Source organism: Panulirus ornatus, chromosome 50, assembly GCF_036320965.1.
Source record: "Panulirus ornatus isolate Po-2019 chromosome 50, ASM3632096v1, whole genome shotgun sequence".
In the NCBI taxonomy this organism is placed as follows: Eukaryota; Metazoa; Arthropoda; class Malacostraca; order Decapoda; family Palinuridae; genus Panulirus; species Panulirus ornatus.
In genome coordinates, this window is record NC_092273.1 from 23424272 (window position 1) to 23449162 (window position 24891).

Here is a 24891-nt window from a genome sequence, read left to right on the forward strand (position 1 = left end):
AGGTAGCGTCTATAGAAGGGTCGTTCTACAGACCTAACTAAGCTAGTTAGCGTCCCCCTAGGCCTAACTAGGCTAGGTAGCGCCTATAGGGGGTCGTGCTACAGACTTAACTACCCTAGCTAATGCCTAGAAAGGGGAGGTCGACCTCCTGTGTCTACCAGGTGGAATGAACCAGCCAGCCCCCCCCCCCCCCCACCCTGGTCTACACGACTCGACCACATTCGTCCTCCTCCTGCTATGTCTCTCTCTCTCTCTCTCTCTCTCTCTCTCTCTCTCTCTCTCTCTCTCTCTCTCTCTCTCTCTAAGATACATCCAAATCAACCTCTTGATCACTACATCAATACCCTTTGGGCACGACCTCCATGCCTTTGGACCTGGGATCTCTCACAAGGAGCGGAACGACCAAGGCTCGGGAAAAACGACCAGTTCTTCCCTCGTTACAAACACCATTAAGAACAGTAGTAGTGGTTGCCAGCTGGCCAAGGCTTCGAGAAGGTGGTCGTCCAGTGGGTCTAACTCTGACCCACAGACAGGTGGAGCAAGGCTGGCTACTCCTGCCTGACCTACCTTGGCATTTGTACAAAGTCTAGACGTAAATAGATATGTGTACACCAGGAAGAGACTGCTAAGCCAGTCCCTGGGTTCGAACTCTCCTAGTATGTCTTCGGCAAAGGCGCTGTGACCCATCTGTATGGTCTATTCCTTCCCCATGTCTTAGACATTTAGCTTTTCCATATTTCAGCTCCGGTTTCACCCCGATGATCGTAAGGTAGTTAGAAAATCAACGGTAGTTTACAAGACAAAAAGGTTTAGAATTGGGGTAGTTAAGGGTACTGGTCTACGAGTGATTATAAGGGTCAAAGTCAGCCCAAAATAGCGAGATGAAGAAAGGTTTCCAATTGGCCCCTACAGACAATCTCTCCACTAACAACCCATCAGCTCAAATCACCATGAAAGAATAATAATCAGGCAACCACAACACAACACGTAATAATAAACAAAAGGATAAATATTAAGTCGTATATCTATAAACAAAAAATAAGTGATTGTATGTCACAGGTTTGCCCAGATATCACTTGGGAATATTGAACAAATTATCAAATGATATCAAATAATCTCTCATTTTATAGAACCCTTTTCTTGAACGTACAAGAAACACTTTGACACCCACGGGAACTTCCCCGAATATTTTGAAAAAGTTTCAGATGACAGCGATTAAAATGGCTGACTTCCGTCCACCACACACATTCATTTGACGTTGGTGGCCGGAGCCAATTCAGGTCAAAAACTGACGATTTAAACTCATTTCTGGAATGACGTTGTTAAGACAAGACAACTACCGTGCCGCTGGACATGATAACGACGTCCTTTTATATATTTCATTATTTTACATACATAATTTTCCTTTATTTGTACCCTAATTATAAACGCCCTGCCCACTGTTCACACAATTATTGGCGAAATACGTAGTTAAGTCCTACTTCACAGTCGCCTACAATGTTGTAAAGATGTTTTGATATATATATATATATATATATATATATATATATATATATATATATATATATATATATATATATATATAATACTTTATCGCTGCTTCCCGCGTCAGCGAGGTAGCGCCAAGAAACAGACGAAGAATGGCCCATTCATTTATATATATATATATATATATATATATATATATATATATATATATATATAATATATATATATATATATATAAATATATATATATATATATAAATATATATATATATATATATATATATATATATATATATATATATATATATATATATATATATATATATATATATATATATAAAAAGGAAAATTTTAATTTCATTTTGCCAATAAAAGTCGACCTCTTCAGAGATAATAATGCTAACCCGTGGATGAACATCTCTCGCTACCTACACTACCCACACACACACCACCGTACAGATATGTTCATCATGCGGGTCGTGAACAACTGTATCGCATGATAAAGTTGCTGAACAAGTTTGAACCTCGAGCCATGTTCATCTGATAACAACGGCCACGGAGCACGCCAAAAAAAGGGGAGGTAAAAACGCAACTCTACATTATCTTTAAACGCTTACACAAGGGAGTAGCAAGACCCAATTGTATTCAGGCAACGTTTTTCGGTGTTGTACTGACATTTCAAGACATATATAATTCGTACCTGCCTTCCCTTCACTTACATTAGTACCCCCTTATAAAAAAAAACTTGCATACCCATTTTCTTTAATTTCCAGGGTGGACTTAAACGCCCTCAGGGCCAGTTCTATTATGTAACACATCATGGCTCGTACATCAGCTACACATTCCAACGTGTATGTACTATTGTCCTACATAATCCACACATAACACAGTCTGGAAGGTGTACCAGTACACGTTCATTCGTCCTGCCCACACGGGAACATGTACTATGTACTCTTTTTGAACATTAGTACAGATATTCCACCCTGAGTACAGCTGTAACAGCATCTGTTCCTCATCTCACTTTCATGCTGTCACCCCAGCTCCTCCTGTATGCAAATCATAAACATAAAAGCACCACCTCCCCCTTTGACGGATCACAGCCTAGCTAACTTAAGTGTCAGTCCTCGTAGTTAGGTGTAAACAAGCAGTTTCTACAACCAGCGTTTTGCATAATGGTTGAATGAGACGACATAGTCATCTTTCATACTTAATATACATCTTCTTGGGTAGTTTACCCTGCAAAGCTGATTGGCGGAGGAAGATGAACTTATATGACAATGTCTATTTCGTATGTACATGTTCGAGGTGTGGGCAGGGGTATGAATTGATGCAGTCTAAGGTCAGTCATCAAACCATCAGTTACTGGGGTCAACAGGGTGGTTGAACGGTCAGCCTATGTACATGTCTTCCATCTAAGCCACAATTTCCTGCCATCAACACTTTAACAATATAGAACATATGTGCTGGCTTCCTCACACCATGATCCAAGCATATTCTTCACCCATCTACACACCTTCCCTGCATCACTTCACCCACCTACACACCTTCTCTGCATTACTTCACCCACCTACACATCTTCCCTGCATCACTTCACCCACCTACACCTTACCGTACCATTATGCCCATCTACACTGCTCTACCAACGTAGACAGCCCCTCAACCACTTACATACCCCCGTCAACCACTTACATATCCCATCAACCACTTACATATCCCGTCAACCACTTTACTCCCGTCAACCACTCACTTTATCCCCGTCCACCACTCACTTTACCCCCGTCCACCACTCACTTTACCCCCGTCAACCACTCACTTTACCCCCGTCCACCACTCACTTTACCCCCGTCCACCACTCACTTTACCCCCGTCCACCACTCACTTTACCCCGTCCACCACTCACTTTACCCCCGTCCACCACTTACTTTATCCCCGTCCACCACTCACTTTACCCCCGTCCACCACTTACTTTACCCCGTCGACTACTTACATATCCCCGTCCACCACTCACTTTACCCCCGTCCACCACTTACTTTATCCCCGTCCACCACTTACTTTACCCCCGTCCACCACTTACTTTACCCCGTCAACTACTTACATACCCCCGTCCACCACTCACTTTACCCCCGTCCACCACTTACTTTATCGCCGTCCACCACTTACTTTACCCCCGTCCACCACTCACTTTACCCCCCGTCCACTACTTACTTTACCCCCGTCAACCACTTACATACCCCACCTAGTTCACAGCTTCCCCGAGGGACGAAGGCGAGCGGAGGCCGTGTGACACAGTGGGAGCACCAAACCTAGCCAGCCAGCCTAGCCCCACCGCCATCATGGCTCAGTGTTTCTGTCTTCCCTCACCAGAGTTACCGGGGGGAGAAATTCAATTCTATTTAACCATTTCCCTCGCTCACATTTAAGTCTTTTTTTCTTTGGGAAGTTCAGAGATGGAAACAGGTTCTTCCGGGAGCATGTAAATGCCTGCCTATTTTTTTTTCTCGGCAAAAATAGAAAAAAATTTTTTTTTTGGCACAGAAGTGGATGATGACCATCTTCCACCGCTCACTTCCCGGTCGGGTTTCTGCTGCCACTATTCCACCTGGTTCTGTGCTTCTGCAGGTGGTGGGGGTGGGGGGTCACCATTGACCCGTCCCTCGGGTGAATAAAATGGTTCACTACTACGCTGTAAAATCGTCCGTCAAAAACCACCACCTCGTACAGAGCGTACGCCATTTTACGAACGCAGTCTTGCAAGGTGTTCAGCGTATATTAAATTAATTAATCTATTTCTAATGTATGTCAAGTTATATGATACCTCCTGTCAGTGAAGTCTTAGCGCTTTCATTCCCTAATTTGATCTCTTATCCTATTATCTAACTCGCATTTCTCTTTCTTTCATAATCTTATACACAAGTTTAATTCAATGTTCTTTTCTCTAAAGACCCTAACTAATTGGTCTTACATCGTACAGTCCCGCTGTTTCTTCATTAAACCACATGTCACATACTTTGACCACCACCTCCACCATCTATATACCCTATATGACGAGTATACATATATAAATTCCTTGGGATGAACGTATATATATATTCAAAAACAAAACAGACATAAGAATCACAGCATTTTTTTTAAACGCCTTTTACATCCCAAAATGAAAAAAAATAATGTCCCCCTACAACCTCAGCCCTCAAAAGCAGACAAAAAGGTATATATATATATATATATATATATATATATATATATATATATATATATATATATATATATATATAAATAACAGGGGTTAGCTATGTTGTCTTGCAGCCATATAACTTAAAAAAGTACCTTAATACACAAGTCTTCTACACTTAACAGAGTGCAGTAATAATAAATAATAATAATAATAATAATAATCTATACTCCACATTTTACGAACCACTGACATCAATTCTCAAACCACCAGACCAAATTATATCAATGAAAGTCATATAAATAATCAATAATCCAGTAATTTAGATAAAAAACATTTTCAAAGCAGATCCTTCATCAGCGAATGCCTACAGCAATGTCAAATAATTGGACATATTCAAATAACTGGACATAATTCAAATAACTGGACATAATCTAACAAAGCAAATTTATAATCTCAAAGAGAAATCAGAAATATAATCGTAGTGGTTACTTTAAACCAAAGATAACAGAAAAAACATAGAAATGACACCATATGATTATCTAAAAGCATAGAAATATAGAAACCCAGTGCATTAGAACACTATAACCAGGTTACAAGTTACGAGTATGTGGTTTTTAAGGAAAATCATTCTCCCTTAACCTAACCCAAATTAAATTTAAATAATTATGGTGAAACAAATAGCTTTATCAGTCTTTTAAGGAACAATTACGATTATAATTAAATTACTAGCGTACGTCAGTCTACCTTAGTTTCAATGACTTTAAATATGCTATGTTTATTATTAAAGTAGATAGTTAATGTTAAATATATTAACTCCCACCATTACGGCTTTACGAGTATGTAAACACTAACTAAAACTATTTTTAACGTAATATTAACATGTAACAATATTAATTCATTTGTTATTTTTTAATAATTTCTCTTCATCGACTGTCCTAATGAAATGAATTAGTACAAAAATCCTTCATCTGACAGGTATTACAAATTGCAATTTAACAATCAGGTTAAATCTATCAGCATCAGTTGGCCGGCCAATCAGAAAACTGCAAGTTAACTTTAAAGGGAAAAGGCAAACCAGTTTGGGGTTAGCCACCTATCAAGTCAAAAAATTTAATATTCTTAATTAGGAATAAGTGGGGCAAGGAACACACACACACACACATATATATATATATATACACATAAAGTACATATGTACACCTATGCACAGAGGTACATAGTATCATCTCATTGATGACCCGTATGGTCAATCCTACTTAGATTAGCCTTTGTTTTGACGGCAATATAAGGCGGCATCCTACAAGGCAAACTGCTGAACTGGTCTTCAATAGTTAGAACAACAATCTAAATCAACATAGCTTTAGGCTATGTTCCTACATACACTGACATATTTTGAAAGAGGTTCTTTCACCTACAGTCGTAAATGCATCGTATCTAAGTCTACTGTGAACCTTAAAGATCATGGGTGGTTCCATGTAATCCTAACAAGCGTATAATTACGTTCAACGCATTTCAGTAATCATTCGAAGCCATTAGAAATGTAACTAAACCTCTAGTGTCTTTAACGCATACTACATACTACATCTTTAGAGTATGTAAACACTAACTAAAACTATTTTTAACGTAATATTAACATGTAACAATATTAATTCATTTGTTATTTTTTAATAATTTCTCTTCATCGACTGTCCTAATGAAATGAATTAGTACAAAAATCCTTCATCTGACAGGTATTACAAATTGCAATTTAACAATCAGGTTAAATCTATCAGCATCAGTTGGCCGGCCAATCAGAAAACTGCAGGTTAACTTTAAAGGGAAAAGGCAAACCAGTTTGGGGTTAGCCACCTATCAAGTCAAAAAATCTAATATTCTTAATTAGGAATAAGTGGGGCAAGGAACACACACACACACACACATATATATATATATATATATATATATATATATATATATATATATATATATATATATATATACACATAAAGTACATATGTACACCTATGCACAGAGGTACATAGTATCATCTCATTGATGACCCGTATGGTCAATCCTACTTAGATTAGCCTTTGTTTTGACGGCAATATAAGGCGGCATCCTACAAGGCCGACTGCTGAACTGGTCTTCAATAGTTAGAACAACAATCTAAATCAACATAGCTTTAGGCTATGTTCCTACATACACTGACATATTTTGAAAGAGGTTCTTTCACCTACAGTCGTAAATGCATCGTATCTAAGTCTACTGTGAACCTTAAAGATCATGGGTGGTTCCATGTAATCCTAACCAGCGTATAATTACGTTCAACGCATTTCAGTAATCATTCGAAGCCATTAGAAATGTAACTAAACCTCTAGTGTCTTTAACGCATACTACATCAATGGTAAGTCATGAATTCCACTGACTGTAAACTATAAAATATCACCGGCATCACAGTACACAAAATAATATATCAGGATCCACACTTACCAGCCATGAAGGTGGCACAGAGCAGCAGTAGCCACACGAGCGATCGCTCCGTCCCTGTCATCGTTGTAGGAGGGAGTGTTGCCCACCTTCACGCCGACCCCTTTATATAACTTTCCCTTCCAGGGGGCACAACCGAACCGCCCCCCAACCCTATCAGGGGCACCAACACTTCCGCTACCACTAAACCATTCCACCAATAAAGTTTACCTAATTTTCTTAGTCAGTAATTTACAGAATATTTGAAAAATACTTTAATATTAATGAAATACATTCCGTTTGACGATGGTTGGGTGGTTGTTCGGCCGTCCATGGAAAGCTATACCAACCAACCGAAATATTTTGAAAACATTCACTTCAGACTTAATATGAATTCTTATATACTTTCTCCCTATCTATGTATTCTTTATATAATTATCTATAAATGGGTAACTGATTATCTAACGCTATATCTTAGACACTAATGTAATTCTGTTGAATATTTTGGCTATCACTTCTAAAGAGGCACTTAATTTACATATGTCTGTCTACTGTATTTGCTCAATCATTTAGGAAAGCTACACAAATGGTGTTACCGGACTCCCAAAGCAAGTAGTTACACAGCGAGCGAGAAGCAGCCTTCAGTGAGGCTGTATCATCGTTGATGTAGGGTTACTGCGTCTCGCAGGACTGCTCCCGCTTCGAAGGACTCCACATTCCCCTGCTCCTGACTGGAGCGCAGCCTCTCAAAGCAACATAATGTGGAATAAAACTAGAAATATTAATTGTACCACTTTGTATCAATTTCCTTCCTACGTGATGGATATTCACCCTAAAGTTTGCTTTAAAGTGATCAATATAATCAACATGGCTTCCAGAAAAATCACGCTCCTTGCCCGAAATATTTTAATGCAAGTGTTACCATAAAATCAGCTTTATTTGCGGTAATCTGCGGTCGAATCTTCGTTAGCGATTCTTAATTACAGGGGAAATTAGCCAAAGATCCGTCAGGTTAGAGCGAAGCGGCGAAATAGTTTTCCCGCCAGCGTCCATGAGGAAAGTGTCGGTGTGCGCCGCAGCCATATTGCACCTATTTAATTTTTACGCAATCTATCGCTCTCACAACCTCCTTTTTTCTTCTCAATTACTAAAAAATATAAAACATTAAAACCTCTATTGTTGTTCAGTTAAAAATCTAATCCGCTGAGAGGTATTGGTAATAATTTAAAGTTATAAAAATTGGCTTTGGTAACCAAGCCACCTGGTGGATCTGGGTTAGTTTCCCCCGGGGTCATTACGCCCTAATGGCGCCTCAGCATTAGACTTCAATTCCCCTGCGTGTGAAACGACGGAGACGCGAGAACAATTCTTAAAATAGAAAGCAAGACAATATAGACTTTATTTAACCTCTGAAGTTATCATTTCATACGCTTACTGTATCTGAAATGAGTACGAAAGCTCCTACACTCAATAGGCGTATTGTATAGTATATATATGAACAATACAGCTAATAGATTACTACTGCCGTTATAATAAATCTACTTCATTTCTGACGACGTGAATCGTCTCATTTCACGTGATGATATACGAGATAAATATATCTACAAACATTCAAGTGTACAATAGAAGATTCATCACATAACCTTACCATAATTTCAAAGCCAGACCGTAATCCTATGCGAATTCCTAATTTACATAAACTCGGAAATATATACAACTACACATCTGATGGCTAGAGAAAGTCACAGGCCTCGTATTAATACGATGGTAAACAAATTTACCCCACACGACATACTGTTCTCAAACAATGAATTTCCAACACATTAACCTTCTTCTACAATGCCTTACCTATAGCCCATGCCTGGCATCAATATAATATTGTTGGGACTACTATTTCTTCAAACATACCCATTTTTGCCTTCCCACATAACGTTCTTTCCACATATTTTTCGGCCCTTCCAGAATCTTCACCCCCTCACCCACACTGACACTTCTGCTTCCATGATTCCATTTGCTATTATGTCCACTCCCAAGTGTCTAAAACACTTCACTTTCTTCATTCAAACTCGCATCCCACATAACCTGTCCCTCAACCCTTCTATGCCTAATAACCTTGCTCTTAATCATATCTATTCTAAATTTCCTACTTTCACACACTCTTTCCAACTCAAATCACCAACTTATGAAGTTCCTCACTTGAATCTGCCACCAGTGCTGTATCATTAGCAAACAACATCTGACTCACTCACTTCCCAGACTCTCTCATCCTTCACAGACTGCATACTCGACCATCTCTCCAAGACTCTCGCATGTACCTCCCTCATCACTGAATTTCTTCTTTTCTATTTCAAAAGAAGGAACACAGTAAATGTATCAAATCATAAAAAGTGATAACGTATGAAACCTATACAGTACTGGGTGTATAAAACTCCAGCAAATGTTACAATTTATTCAGTCTGCTATTAGGTCCCCATGAAAATATTGATAACCACAATAGCAAAATCCGTTTTGACAACTGCTGAAGTAAAGTAATTCCATATTTTTTCTACATAACTGAATGCCTTTCCTGCCTTAGTAAGGCTACACCACAAACAGATGACTGAGCCTTCAAAGAAAAGTTCTTACCTGGTCCCTAACTTCCATCTATTTTTACCTTCACTGGGAGCTACATGGGTAATATTCTTTATCCCTATTCCTAGGGGTAATTATTATCAATCATAATTAATTTTTTTTTGTCGCTGTCTCCCGCGTTTGCCAGGTAGCGCAAGGAAACAGACGAAAGAAATGGCCCAACCCCCCCCCATACACAATGTATACACACACACGTCCACACACGCAAATATACATACCTACACAGCTTTCCATGGTTCACCCCAGACGCTTCACATGCCCTGATTCAATCCACTGACAGCACGTCAACCCCGGTATACCACATCGATCCAATTCACTCTATTCCTTGCCCTCCTTTCACCCTCCTGCATGTTCAGGCCCTGATCACACAAAATCTTTTTCACTCCATCTTTCCACCTCCAATTTGGTCTCCCACTTCTCCTCGTTCCCTCCAACTCCGACACATATATCCTCTTGGTCAATCTTTCCTCACTCATTCTCTCCATGAGCCCAAACCATTTCAAAACACCCTCTTCTGCTCTCTCAACCACGCTCTTTTTATTTCCACACATCTCTCTTACCCTTACGTTACTTACTCGTTCAAACCACCTCACACCACACATTGTCCTCAAACATCTCATTTCCAGCACATCCATCCTCCTGCACACAACTCTATCCATAGCCCACGCCTCGCAACCATACAACATTGTTGGAAACACTATTCCTTCAAACATACCCATTTTTGCTTTCCGAGATAATGTTCTCGACTTCCACACATTCTTCAAGGCTACCAGGATTTTCGCCCCCTCCCCCACCCTATGATCTACTTCCGCTTCCATGGTTCCATCCGCTGCAAGATCCACTCCCAGATATCTAAAACACTTTACTTCCTCCAGTTTTTCTCCATTCAAACTTACCTCCCAATTGACTTGACCCTCAACCCTACTGTACCTAATTACCTTGCTCTTATTCACATTTACTCTTAACTTTCTTCTTTCACACACTTTACCAAACTCAGTCACCAGCTTCTGCAGTTTCTCACATGAATCAGCCACCAGCGCTGTATCATCAGCGAACAACAACTGACTCACTTCCCAAGCTCTCTCATCCACAACAGACTTCATACTTGCCCCTCTTTCCAAAACTCTTGCATTTACCTCCCTAACAACCCCATCCATAAACAAATTAAACAACCATGGAGACATCACACACCCCTAGTGCAAACCTACATCTACTGAGAACCAATCACTTTCCTCTCTTCCTACACGTACACATGCCTTACATCCTCGATAAAAACTTTTCACTGCTTCTAACAACTTGCCTCCCACACCATATATTCTTAATACCTTCCACAGAGCATCTCTATCAACTCTATCATATGCCTTCTCCAGATCCATAAATGCTACATACAAATCCATTTGCCTTTCTAAGTATTTCTCACATACATTCTTCAAAGCAAACACCTGATCCACACATCCTCTACCACTTCTGAAACCACACTGCTCTTCCCCAATCTGATGCTCTGTACATGCCTTCATCCTCTCAATCAATACCCTCCCATATAATTTACCAGGAATACTCAACAAACTTATACCTCTGTAATTTGAGCACTCACTCTTATCCCCTTTGCCTTTGTACAATGGCACTATGCAAGCATTCCGCCAATCCTCAGGCACCTCACCATGAGTCATACATACATTAAATAACCTTACCAACCAGTCAATAATACAGTCACCCCCTTTCTTACTAAATTCCACTGCAATACCATCCAAACCTGCGGCCTTGCCGGCTTTCATCTTCCGCAAAGCTTTTACTACCTCTTCTCTGTTCACCAAATCATTTTCCCTAACCCTCTCACTTTGCACACCACCTCGACCAAAACACCCGATATCTGCCACTCTATCATCAAACACATTCAACAAACCTTTAAAATACTCACTCCATCTCCTTCTCACATCACCACTACTTGTTATCACCTCCCCATTTGCGCCCTTCACTGAAGTTCCCATTTGCTCCCTTGTCTTACGCACTTTATTTACCTCCTTCCAGAACATCTTTTTATTCTCCCTAAAATTTAATGATACTCTCTCACCCCAACTCTCATTTGCCCTCTTTTTCACCTCTTGCACCTTTCTCTTGACCTCCTGTCTCTTTCTTTTATACATCTCCCACTCAATTGCATTTTTTCCCTGCAAAAATCGTCCAAATGCCTCTCTCTTTTCTTTCACTAGTAATCTTACTTCTTCATCTCACCACTCACTACCCTTTCTAATCAACCCACCTCCCACTCTTCTCATGCCACAAGCATCTTTTGCAAATTAATATCATACACATTCCCCTTTTAACTGTATTCCTTACCTGTACTATACAGAAGTCTCTCCTATTCCTCCTAATTTACCTTTGCGCATGTTCACTAATTACCTTAAATTCTTATTTTTCATGAAGGCAAAAGAAGAGGTGAAAAAGAGAGTGCAAGAATTCTGAAGGACTTTTACATGAAATGATCAGGATATGTGGTGTGGTTTGGAACACAGTGTCACACCGAGAGAGTCTTGGCGAATGGTATGGTAAAGAAAGAGGAAGTTGTGAAATCCTTGTGTAGGAAGTATGGCAAGGTGGAAGAAGTAGAAGAAGGATATGCAAGGGTAAGAAAGAGATGGTAAGAGAGGGTAAAAGAAGCTTTGGGGTATCAAAGTCTGAACATTCAGGCCTTGATACCTTGAGAAGGTATCAGGCCTTGAGAAGTGTGCTTGTGACAAAATATATTGAATTGATGGGTATTTGGGCTGGGATGATGAAGAGATAAAACATTCTGTCATTAGGTTGATCTAAGACATATGAAGGAGTCATGGTAATCCATGGAATAGTGGGGCTTGGTTGTAGATGGTAGGCTTGAGTTTCAGTCTATTATGTGACAGCTTGAGAGTGGAAATGTGTTCTTGGCACTACCCCCAGTTAATTGTAAAAGCAATTATGTATGAGAGACATAACACTTGCATCACTTAAAGACAAATAAATATATATACTGAATATTTGCACAAGTGCTTTCACCTCTGCTATTTGCTCTGATGGCATTTTGTGCAAAGATGTCTGTAAATAAATTTGGGAATCAGTTTATATGTGGCTTAAATGATATAGGAACTTACATTCAAAGTCTTATCCAAATATCTACAACTACATAATTCTATGTCCTTTCAAAAACTCCTTTCATTTTCCTTGAACTTTTACATAACTTTTGAATACTTAGAGTTTTATGGAAAGTTTTAAACATTCTCAAAAGAACCAGGAAGGCTTGTTACTTACAATGTTATCCACAAAGTCATGATTTTCCACTGGCTACAAGTTCAGTAAATCTGAATTAATCGAACACAATGAATCTAATTAAAACAATTCCTATATAAAAAAGTCACAAACATCAATATACACTTCAAAAGTGGTTAAGTTAGTAAAATTACATAAAAGCAACAGAGGACTGCAAAAGTTTTGTAATACTGAAAATGCATATAAATCACTCACTCTACATACTGCACTTCCTTTTGCTAATCAAATAACATGCAAGACAACAGTAAATAAATATCAAAACTAAACATGATTTTCAAATTAATGGAAATTCAATTATACTTCAAACCTAAGAATCTTCTAAACAAGAAAAACTATGCATGGCAAACTTTATACTAACTTGCAAAACATCTCAAGGTAAAACTGGAATAACACTATAAAATATGAATGAACCAAAATCTGCACCAGAAAATGTTTGGAAATCACTAAAAAACAGTTTGACAGCAAGATGTAATCCCATCAATATCGTGCATCTCTTGGAAAAGTAATGAGAATGTAAACATTAATCTTTATAAAAACATTAAATTAACCTTACTGTGAACTCTGCAGCCTGATATCTTTTAACTGAAACATATGACATATACCACTACACATATAGCAAATAAATCCACACCAGCTTTAGACAAATGTGGATCCAAGAATCTATCAATACATTCCAGGAAATAATTCAGATTTCTACACATCAAAGGAAGTTTCATGTGAAGTATTTTCCACTTTAATAAATGTAGTAGTTACATTGCACAAATCTTTACATATTTGCACACTGTGTTGGAATTTCACTTTTGCCAGAGGCACAAAAGGCTAAGAATCGGCACAGAAGTCTACCACTTATGTTTGGGAGTAAATGGGATGAGCAATTGACAGAGATGGCTCTGAATGTAAATTGAGTGACTGGTAAAAATAAAAGGAGGGAGCTTGTGGAGAAATTTAAGTTATGGTTTGGATGTGTTAGGATTGGAGAAACCCATATCCTGGGCAGGGGGTATGAGGTGAAAAATGATGAATGCAAGTATCAGGGAAGAATGAAAGAAAGATGTGCAACTGTGTTATCACTGAGAGTATGGGAGGGTGTTACAGGTCATGGATGGAATGAATCAAGAATAGTGTGGGTGAAAGGAAAGACTGGAAATGTAAAGTGTGCATGGGTATGTGTAGATGTGCCTGTGAATATAAAGACTGTGCACAGGTAAGAATGAAATGAAGCATTTCTGGAGAAATTAAGATGACTGTATAATGATTTTGAGGAGACAGAGGTGGATGTAATGGGCAATATGAATGTGAAATGTGATGAAATTGGCAAGATAGTTGGTAAATGGGGAGTGCCTGGAGTAAATGAGAAGTGAGGTATCTTGCGGATGTCTGTGCTGAGACGAGCTTATTCACAGCAAACATCTTTTTTCTGCATGCAATGATCCACAGGTATACAGGATTGAGAAATGATGGAAGAAATCACTAAGAGGTTTGGCCAATTATGTGGCAGGGGATGAAAGGTTGAGAACGGCTGTTCTAGATACTAAAGCTGTGACAGAATTTTTTGGAGCCTCTTACCATTTTGTGGTTCTTGTAGGGGTAAGGATCAGGAAGTGGAGGTATGGTGTGAGTGATCAATGTAACCCAACTCTGAACACTTAATACCTTGTATATCAGCTTGTGGTGTGTAGGATTTCAACCTCTACTTAAAATCACAAAAACTCCTTATAGATTTAAACTTCTCAGTTTTTAGGTTTTTCTAAAATAACAATAAACATTTACAATACTTACAATAAAAACGTATGTCGAAATACAACGTACATCATTCCAAGCAATGCCATCTTTGCTGTCAGTGTCAAGATTATATCTCCTGGACCTGGACCTGCCATCTCCCATTAAAGACTGTTGTCAAGGTTTCTCCAACATTACTTCGTCACAATATAATCTTAAAACACAAGAAATGTAAAAGAATGAAGCTCCCAACTATCTTAAGCCAAGGATGAGTTTGTTTAATATTAATCGACAGTCAAGGTCCCAGAATCTTTAAAGAATGGATAACACTTACAAAATTTTTGATTAAACTGCTTCTCTTACATTTCATCAAAATGGTGGGCAAGATTCCTTGAGGATGAAACAGCTCATAAAAGTCTTCAACCAGCATTTTTCTATGAAACAATTTCACAGAAATGTGAATTTACAAAGTGCTGTCAATTCTAAAGAGCTTAACTTTTGCAATTACAGTATTACCTTTAAATTCAAGTTCTGCAATCATTTGAAGTGATGCTTCAAAAGGAAAAAAATACTTCACAAAGTTCACATGGATATTTTCCTTTCGGACCATTTTCTCAGACCCTATTCTCAAAACTGCACTCAATTAATAATTATAAAACTATTTTTCAGATTTTCCAGCCCCAAAACATTAATAAAGCAAAAATGAAACATTAAAATTTCTAAAGATTAAAACACCTTTACAATTAATCCAAAATGGGTAAAAACAGCATAGTTTTTCTTACTTGCTTCCTACAGACAGTTATGCATTACCTCTCAAGCTTTTTCCTTGCTCAAAAATAAGTAAAGGTTTTATGGGATATACTCTTTATCTAAAAGTTACAATTCTAGCAAATCTGAATAAAAAAATTGGGTTAAAAAATAAGAATATGGAAAAATAAGATAGAATCCCATGCAATCTTGACTTATTCTCGAGGAGACATTTTGCAATGACTCCTTGTGGACCTTTTAACCCAATGAATAACAAAATACATTATCCCATAATCCTCAACATAAAACATCAAACCGTGTATGGATAGCCCACAGCCTACACAAGTTAAGTATATCTTCACCAGTAAAAGTAATACATACAATGCCACAACAATAAAACTAGAACAGTATCATGCCATTCTGAGAGCATGATGTACAAAAGCCTGGGAAATAACAGGGATATCTAAGAAGCTCAGATACACCTCTGCAACACTAATAGTTTATAAGACAACAATCAAGTTAAACAAGAAAAAATCTTTATGACATACCTTGTAATAGGAACAATGAGATCAAAATGATAGTAAAATTCTAAACTCATCAACAATTGTGTAACTAATACTAAGCACGAGACAGTTAAGAATACAAAAGCCACTAGATTTAAACAGATGCAAGTCAACTCTTGGAAACTTTCGTTTTAGTGTGAAAAAGGCCATTACTCAAGGAATATGTCTGTCAAAAGTTAATCAGTTCTCAACCATCAATAAAAGCAAAGCCTCTGTAAACTTTTCAAAGAACGAAATATTAGAAGTCTGGATGAAAAAGATACCTAAAAGCTTTGCACTGGGACAATATTATATAAGCAAAAACCTTGCTGCCTTGTCATTCACCTAAGAATGAAACTTTCAACTTTCTTTCCTTTCACTGGGACTCATTTCTGCCCAAAAAGGTCCATGTTAAACATGTACAAGCAATCAATATGATTACTAATAGGGCCAAAGAGGAAATGACAAATATAATCACCTATCAGTTACTTATACATCAAAAGATCCCTCTAAATGAGGTTGAGGCCGTTAATACCTTTATAGCATTCAGTTTTGTAAACTTACAACTTAAAAACTTCCTGTTAATAAAGATACTTAGTACAATATCACTCAAGGAAACTTGGACTTGGAATTATAGTACAGATGTTGGGAATTCTTCAATATACTTGTTACTTTGTTGTGCATTCAATACTATAAGACTACACTTCAAAATAGACCCTCATTTCAACAGTCCAGATCTAAAACTTAAATCTTAAACTTGCAAAAAACATTTAATATAAATTAGAAAACTATAGTCAATACAAAATTAAGGAAATACGAGACTCAACCAAAAAAAAGTTTTGCTTTACATTTATGGTAGGATGATTAAGGGATGCACTCAAAAGACACCCTTGAATCACTCCCTACACTATATTTTCTAGCAATGAATGTAGGCCACATATTGTTATAGATACAGACAACTATGTTAGATATGTACTCACACAATCAGTTCAATACAGCAGAATGCTTCTAAAGAATGTATCTATGCTAAGCAAAGTGTAAGTGGTACCATACTATCTAACAAATGTATCCTAGTTATAACTTTTTTTTTTTTTTTTTTTTTTTTTTTTTTTTTACCTCGTCGCTGTCTCCCGCGGTTGCGAGGTAGCGCAAGGACACAGACGAAAGAAATGGCCCAACCCCCCCCCATACACATGTACATACACACGTCCACACACGCAAATATACATACCTACACAGCTTTCCATGGTTTACCCCGGACGCTTCACATGCCTTGATTCAATCCACTGACAGCACGTCAACCCCTGTATACCACATCGCTCCAATTCACTCTATTCCTTGCCCTCCTTTCACCCTCCTGCATGTTCAGGCCCCGATCACACAAAATCCTTTTCACTCCATCTTTCCACCTCCAATTTGGTCTCCCTCTTCTCCTCGTTCCCTCCACCTCCGACACATATATCCTCTTGGTCAATCTTTCCTCACTCATTCTCTCCATGTGCCCAAACCATTTCAAAACACCCTCTTCTGCTCTCTCAACCACGCTCTTTTTATTTCCACACATCTCTCTTACCCTTACGTTACTTACTCGATCAAACCACCTCACACCACACATTGTCCTCAAACATCTCATTTCCAGCACATCCATCCTCCTGCGCACAACTCTATCCACAGCCCACGCCTCGCAACCATACAACATTGTTGGAACCACTATTCCTTCAAACATACCCATTTTTGCTTTCCGAGATAATGTTCTCGACTTCCACACATTTTTCAAGGCTCCCAAAATTTTCGCCCCCTCCCCCACCCTATGATCCACTTCCGCTTCCATGGTTCCATCCGCTGCCAGATCCACTCCCAGATATCTAAAACACTTCACTTCCTCCAGTTTTTCTCCATTCAAACTCACCTCCCAATTGACTTGACCCTCAACCCTACTGTACCTAATAACCTTGCTCTTATTCACATTTACTCTTAACTTTCTTCTTCCACACACTTTACCAAACTCCGTCACCAGCTTCTGCAGTTTCTCACATGAATCCGCCACCAGCGCTGTATCATCAGCGAACAACAACTGACTCACTTCCCAAGCTCATTCATCCCCAAGATGAAACTTCCTTCTTTCCCATGGACTCTGCATTTCCTCCCAAAACATCCATGTAAACATGTAAACAACCATATGATCACTAATAGGCCAAAGAGTATATGACAAACTAATCACCTATCAGTTCTTATACATCAAGATGCCTCTAATGAGTCGATTAATAACTTTTACATTCAGTTTTAACAACTTGCCTAAAAATTCTTTTAATATACAGAGATCTTACACAACATCACTCAAGACCTTGACTTGAATCATAGTACATACAATAATCTCAATATTTGCTTCTTTAGTTGTGCTTCAATACTATAAGATACACTTCAAAAAACCCTATTTCAACATCCAGATCTACAAATTTAAATCTTTACTCTTCAAACCTCAACATTCTATATAATTAAGGAATAAGTCATACAAATATACTCAGGAAATATGAGCACTCAACCTAAAAATTTTCCCTTTACATATGGATAGGATTGATTAAGGGACTGCACCAAAGATCACCCTTAAATCACTCCCACACTACATATTTTTAATAAATTAGGCCACATCCTAGTTATAACTATGATAATAAATTTAAGTGCCTTTGCTCAACACATCCCAGTTATTATGCAATACCCAATACTTGCTTAAGATATTTAAAAGGTCATTTATTATTACATATGATTAAAATACAAATTCAAATAATAAAAGCTTCATCACATTTCCATATCAACTTCAGCTTCTCAGGATTATAATCTACATAAGGGTTCCTCAACCTGTGTGCCATGGAGAAAATGTCAGTAGTGTACCTCAAATCGAGGGAATGAGTGGGAAGGGGATGCATCCATTCAATTTGCATTGTTCGAACCTGAATTTGAAATCATCTACTGGCAGTCACCTCCTTGTCTAATTAGTCCTGTAACATCTATTACCTGCAGTAAGCTATTTTCGAACTCTCTGCAATATGTTGTTATTATATCATTCTTGTAAGGACAAAACTCCACACTGGCCTTTTAAACTAAACTTACTAAAGTGTTTGTGTTTTTTTGTGCATAAGGAACATGACCTTACAAGAAAGGGAGTGTCATGACACCAAAGCTGGCTGCTGTTCTCCAATACTGAGTTAATTCAAACAAGAACCATTTTCTGAACAGAAAAACCAATGAAGGGAATGAGACTTCAGGAGTTGCTAAAAACGTGGCTGAGCATTTAGTAGGACAATATGACCCTGGTATATCAACTTTGGATTTCCATTGACAGGCTGTGATTCAGAAACAAAAGCATAGTGTGTGAAATGTGGTAATGAGTTATCAAGCAAACAGCTAAGACCATCTAAATTACTAAATCATTTACAAACCAAAAACCCTGGGTCTGTTGGAAAACTGAAGGATTACTTCCAAAGTATACGAGAAGGATCCCAAACACAGCAGAGATCAATGGCTACATTTACAACACATTCCAAGAATGCCCTGAAGGTGAGTTACATAGCAGAAGCGTGAAAGCTCTTAACACTGCAGAGAACTAATTCTCGCCAACGCAGTAGATATGTCACAAGAACTACTGGGAGAGGCTGGCACTAAGGAAATTTTGACCATCCCTATGTCAAATGACACTGATAGCAGGAGGATAGCTGATATGAGGGATGTTGAAAAAGAGCTTTTGGAGAGGATAAAAGTAAACCCATGTTTTGCCATACCACTGGACAAATCTACTAATGTTAGCAATGCTGCTCTGCTGCTGGAACAGTGGTTTTCATGAAGGTCTACTATTTTGCAATGAGTTCCCCATCAGAAAAACAGCCAAAGAGTGCTTCCAATCCCTTAATATTCAACTCAATGATCAATCAACATGGAATTGAATGGAAAGATTGTGTCGGTATATGCATGGATGGCACTGCCTCAATGAATGGGAGACATAGTGGAGTCATGAAAAAGTTTTAAGAAAAGGCAAAAGAGGCCCAGTGGATGTACTGTTTCCTACACTGCAAAAGCTTAACCTCAAAGATGTCACCAGAGGTACATAACATCTTATATGTGGCCAAGAAAATAGTTAATTATGTGAAAAAGAATACAGAAAATTCCAAATGTTCTGCTGCACTGTGTAACAGAATGGAAGAAGAGCATATGCAACTTTTGTCATGGTGAGGTTAGATGGCTGTCCATAAGACAGTTGCTGAATCACCTGTTAAAAACGAGAGAAGAAATGTACACCCTTGCAGATCATTACTTTAATAATGAGTTCAGTGTCAACCTGGCCTACTTGTCAGATGAATTTTATCAACTGAATTAACTGGATCTTTCCTTCCACAGAAGAAACAGTACTATATTTTTGGTTTCTGACAAAACTGAAGGGCTCAAGAGGAAATTCACACTGTGGAACCAGCATCAAAGAAGGAAGGTTGGAAATGTTCCAGATCTTGAGTGAGATTTCAGAATCTCCTTGTATCAACATAACCATATCTCTGTTCCAGAATCTAACTCAGCTGTCAACAAAATTTGATAAGTACTTCCCAGAGGACCCTAAGGATGGAAATCTTTGGGTCTTGGACCCATTATCCTACAGCCAAAGACTGATGAGAAAAAAGCTGATCGAGCTATCAGCTGACAGCAGCCTGAAGCCTCCATACACGCAGCCTGACCTTGCTGGATTCTGGATTACAGAAGCCAATGAATATCCAACTCTTCAGCGATGAGCAGTCATGATTTTGTTGCCTTTCTCTAAAATTTACCTGCGAGAGTCAGGCCATTCAATTGGAAACCTTACCAAATCAAAGAATAAAAACAAGCCGATATCAATGTTGACTGCCACTCTCCAAGTCAGCCTTTCTCCAATTTCATCCTGCATGGACTGATTATCTCAAAGAAACATGCCCAAATGTCTCAATGAGTGTCATCCCTCTCTTGTCCTGTACATTTTTCCTTTCTTCTACCAGAAGTTTGCAGGTTCTAGTTTTGTTTAAACTGTGATAGAAAAACTAATCTCTCTAATCTACTTCAAGAAGCACTTCTCTTTCATGTTATGTTTTCTAGTACTTAGAAGGTATTATCAACAAACAGATACGCTGAAAGTTGAACGTATTTCTGTAGTGGGTCCTGACCATCTTGACCCATACTTACATGGGTCTTCGGCCTGCAAAAGTTGAGAACCTTTGATTGCATAACAGTTTCTCAAATCTTCTTTTAATTGATGCCTATTCCCTATGGAGGATATCTATTTTTATGATCACTTCTAGTACCCATTTCTGTAGATAATCCAATAACAAAGCTATCAAAACTATGTCACTGAAAATCTTAAATACCTATGATCAAAGCACAACAAAAATTACTTAAACAGCTGCATGCAACATATGAAATCTTATGCAAAAGCAGCGTTTAGACTAGCAAACACAATTCCCCTTCTCGTGAAATACTTCTGCATCATCAACAAAAGCATCAGCTAAGCAGTGATCTTTCAGAGTATATGCCTGTCTCTGACATATACAAGATATAATTGCAACATGTACAGCATAAACATCTACAAACATGCCAATTGTTTACTCACATTTTATAACCTATTCTTTCCCACACATTTGCTCATAAACTGTGATGCGAATCAACCTTTCAGTAACGTTTCATATGTGCTTACCATATTCAAATTTGAGAAAAAAATAACTAGAAGCATCATCACTTCTGAGTGAATGTTAAGTATTTCTCTCTACCCTATTACTCATCATAATGTTCATTATGGAAGGAAACATCACAAAGCTCATCTTCCCTACACCCTTAATAAACCTAAGTAATTTCAAAGGCCATCTTCACTACAGTGATATAGGTCAGGTCAATGACCATCTTTTCTATGCCCTCATGTTAATTACACCCACATCTTCACTATACACTTGCCTTTACTATATCCTTATCTTCAATAAACCTTTATTTCTCTTCATTACACCCTCATCATCAATAGATGCTTATGTTCACTACATCCTGGACTCTACTGGCCTTAGACCTACCCCTATCATTACTACAACCTAGTATTCATTACATCCTTGACAACACCGGCCAGTAACCTGGCCTGTAAGGGTAAGGTCAGACAAGTCTCCACTACATTTCAAATTAAAAGTCCATATTGCTGTAAAGCTTAAGAAAATGAAAAAGGAAAAGATATTATTATGATTTTCTTCTTTGGAAAGTGATGTCTTCTTAACAGAAGCAGTCCTTGTAAAACATGAAGAGCAAGACAGTTAAATTCAAGTTTTCCAAAAGTTGGTTTCCCAAGTAAATGGTTCACTATTTCATTGATTTCTTTTTTGCAAGGTCTCCACTTAGTCAACTCTCACACCATCTCAAACTCATGGCAATCTTACAACTATTGCTACAGTATAACCTATTTTACACCTCACTCCCATTTCTTTTCTATCTCAAGTTAAATAATCTGGGATGTCACATTTCAGTAGACTTCTTTCTTGTGATGCAAGAGGAATAACAACCTCTGTGTCACAAGTAACATAGTACGTACAATAGTTCCATCTGTAAAATAAAAAAAAAGATAATTATTGCTGATAGCTGGCCCAAGTAAAATGAAAACTTGCTTTAATCAAAGAATTCTTGCTTAAAATTTTACAGAAATTTCTATTGAAGACAGAAATTGGTTTAAAAGATATATATGAGTGCAGCAGATGAACTGCCTTTATGGAAAATCTATACTAATAAGGTCCTAACTTCAATCAACAAAAAGTATATCTTAAATTCAATGACTAGTAATCTTTGAAATGCCACAGTATATGCCCACCATTAATACATAATAAGATCCATTTCCATCCCAACAGCTGTATCTACTCCACAGCAGTCTTTTTGGCAAATGCAGTTATAGAGGACATCTCTGATGGTTCTGTTGCCAATCTGCTGAACTCAATCTCTTCCCCTGTGCTGCTTTGTGTATCTGTAAGAGGGACATGTGTTAATTCTTTTTGGTAAATGTCAACATAATTCTACTGAGGACACAGTAAATGAAACAATAATTTTGTAATGCTAATGCTAAACATGAAACCATAAAAACATTCCAAGCATAACTAACAAACGTACCTTAGCGTACACTTACGGTTTAAATCATTTTTTCTTTATGCCTTTTCCTAATTCAACAAAGAAATGTCAGAAGCAGATAACTGGACCTAGGAAAAATCTTCACTGGGCTGCTCCTGCTCCCCTTTTAAAACGTTAATGGAGGGGAGGTTTTCCGGTCCCCTAACTGTAACTTTCTAGTCATTTCATATAACATGCAAGAGATATATGGGTAGTATTCTTTCTTCCTTATCCCAAGGGATAAGTATTATGTCCTTATAAAATTTGAGATATCATCTGAATCATCTACACCAAATGCATGAAACAGATAATGTACACTTTAAATCTTTACCAGAAGAGGTCAATCATGATACCATTATTGGCCTCCTTTTATGGGTCTCTTGAAGCTTCAAGACTTCACTCCACACAGATGCGGAAATAATGGGAATCTCTGAAGCAAGATGGTTCGTGATGAGACAGCATATCTTTCTGTTCATGAACAATGGAGGTGACTTCTCACTCATGGTGTAACCACTAGCAGGTGGAGTCCACATGTATGCAACAGAAGAAAGTTGAGAATAAATGTGCACAAAAGTAAGATAATTAGGTGCAGAAGCATTTCCTTCAGCATCTAGAATTTCGCTCTCTTTTATCTGATCTGAAATTCATAATGAGATCTATAGATGTTACTAATGTCTTGTCAACCTAAACTGAGAGACTTTGGGGAATCCTCTCTAATAACCCTTGATATCTTAAAAACATCCGACTTGGAACAGCTTCAGGATCTGATTCCCAAGATTTCCTCCTTTGGCTTTCTTTCCTCGCCTTATTCTCTCATAAACTGCTTCCTCTCAGGCAGGTCTATCCATCATAGTTGTCGATGGATTAACCTCCATATCTTTTTCAATGAATAACAGTCCCTTACTTTGCAGTACAATTCACAATGGTTTCAAGAGTCTTCTAATTCCACAGCTCAGACCAAATCCAAGCTGTTAAACTGAGCACTTGTTGGCCAAGATGATGGAAGCTACAGACCACAGGCCGAAACAACCACACAACCTGAAAATACTTATCCAGAGCTTTCTTAAATTTCTCCACTGCATACCCAAGTGTTTCTGAAGGTTCCAGACTATGGGTTGAACAGCCCCAGCAATTCAAGGAATTTTATCTTGTCCTTAGTGCTCTGTTGATTTCAGTGGTAATATCCAGTGTTTCATGCCTGTCATATCTTATAATGAAAATTATCTTAAGAGTGTAGGTTGAGAATAATACCTTCCATGTTTTTAAGATATACCTTTCCAAAAAAGGCCCAGTCCTCTGTTCTTAACGCTACCTCGCTAACGCGGGAAATGGCGAATAGTTTAAAAAAAAAAAAAAAAAAAAAAAAACCTTTCCTGAGTGCACTCAGGAGTAGAGTTCTTTCAGTCATTTACAATAGTTCATATCCTTTACAGCATTAATGTGGCCTGTTCCCAAGTGGAACTTCCTCAAGGGGGTGGCCACGACAATAGAGTCTCCATAAGTAGTGAACTCCAGTGCCACTTCTTAGTCTTTACTGCCTCATCCTTAACAGGCCACTGGCAGAGGCCAACTCTAGCACAGCATTTGCAGAGGCTCCTATGTCATGTTCCTACTGAATACTTCTACCTAATGCTCCTGCCTACTGTTCCTACCCACTACTTCTAATGCTCCTGCCTACTACTATTTACTGCTCCTACCAATTTTCCAAAA

General features: G+C 38.1%; 1 protein-coding gene across 4 annotated transcripts in view; it reads right to left on the reverse strand.

Moving 5' to 3' along the window:
* Positions 1-9540: 9540 nt before the first annotated feature.
* Positions 9541-24891, reverse strand: part of wls (Wnt ligand secretion mediator) — a 93765-nt gene continuing 78414 nt past the window's right edge. For all 4 annotated transcript variants that reach the window (XM_071691531.1, XM_071691529.1, XM_071691530.1 and 1 more), the window contains 3 exons: positions 22892-23041; positions 18706-22629; positions 9541-17124 (listed from right to left, as the gene is read on the reverse strand). In XM_071691531.1, coding sequence (XP_071547632.1) covers positions 22935-23041 — 107 coding nt within the window. In that variant the 3' untranslated portion in view covers positions 9541-17124; positions 18706-22629; positions 22892-22934. The remainder of the gene's footprint in view (positions 17125-18705; positions 22630-22891; positions 23042-24891) is intronic.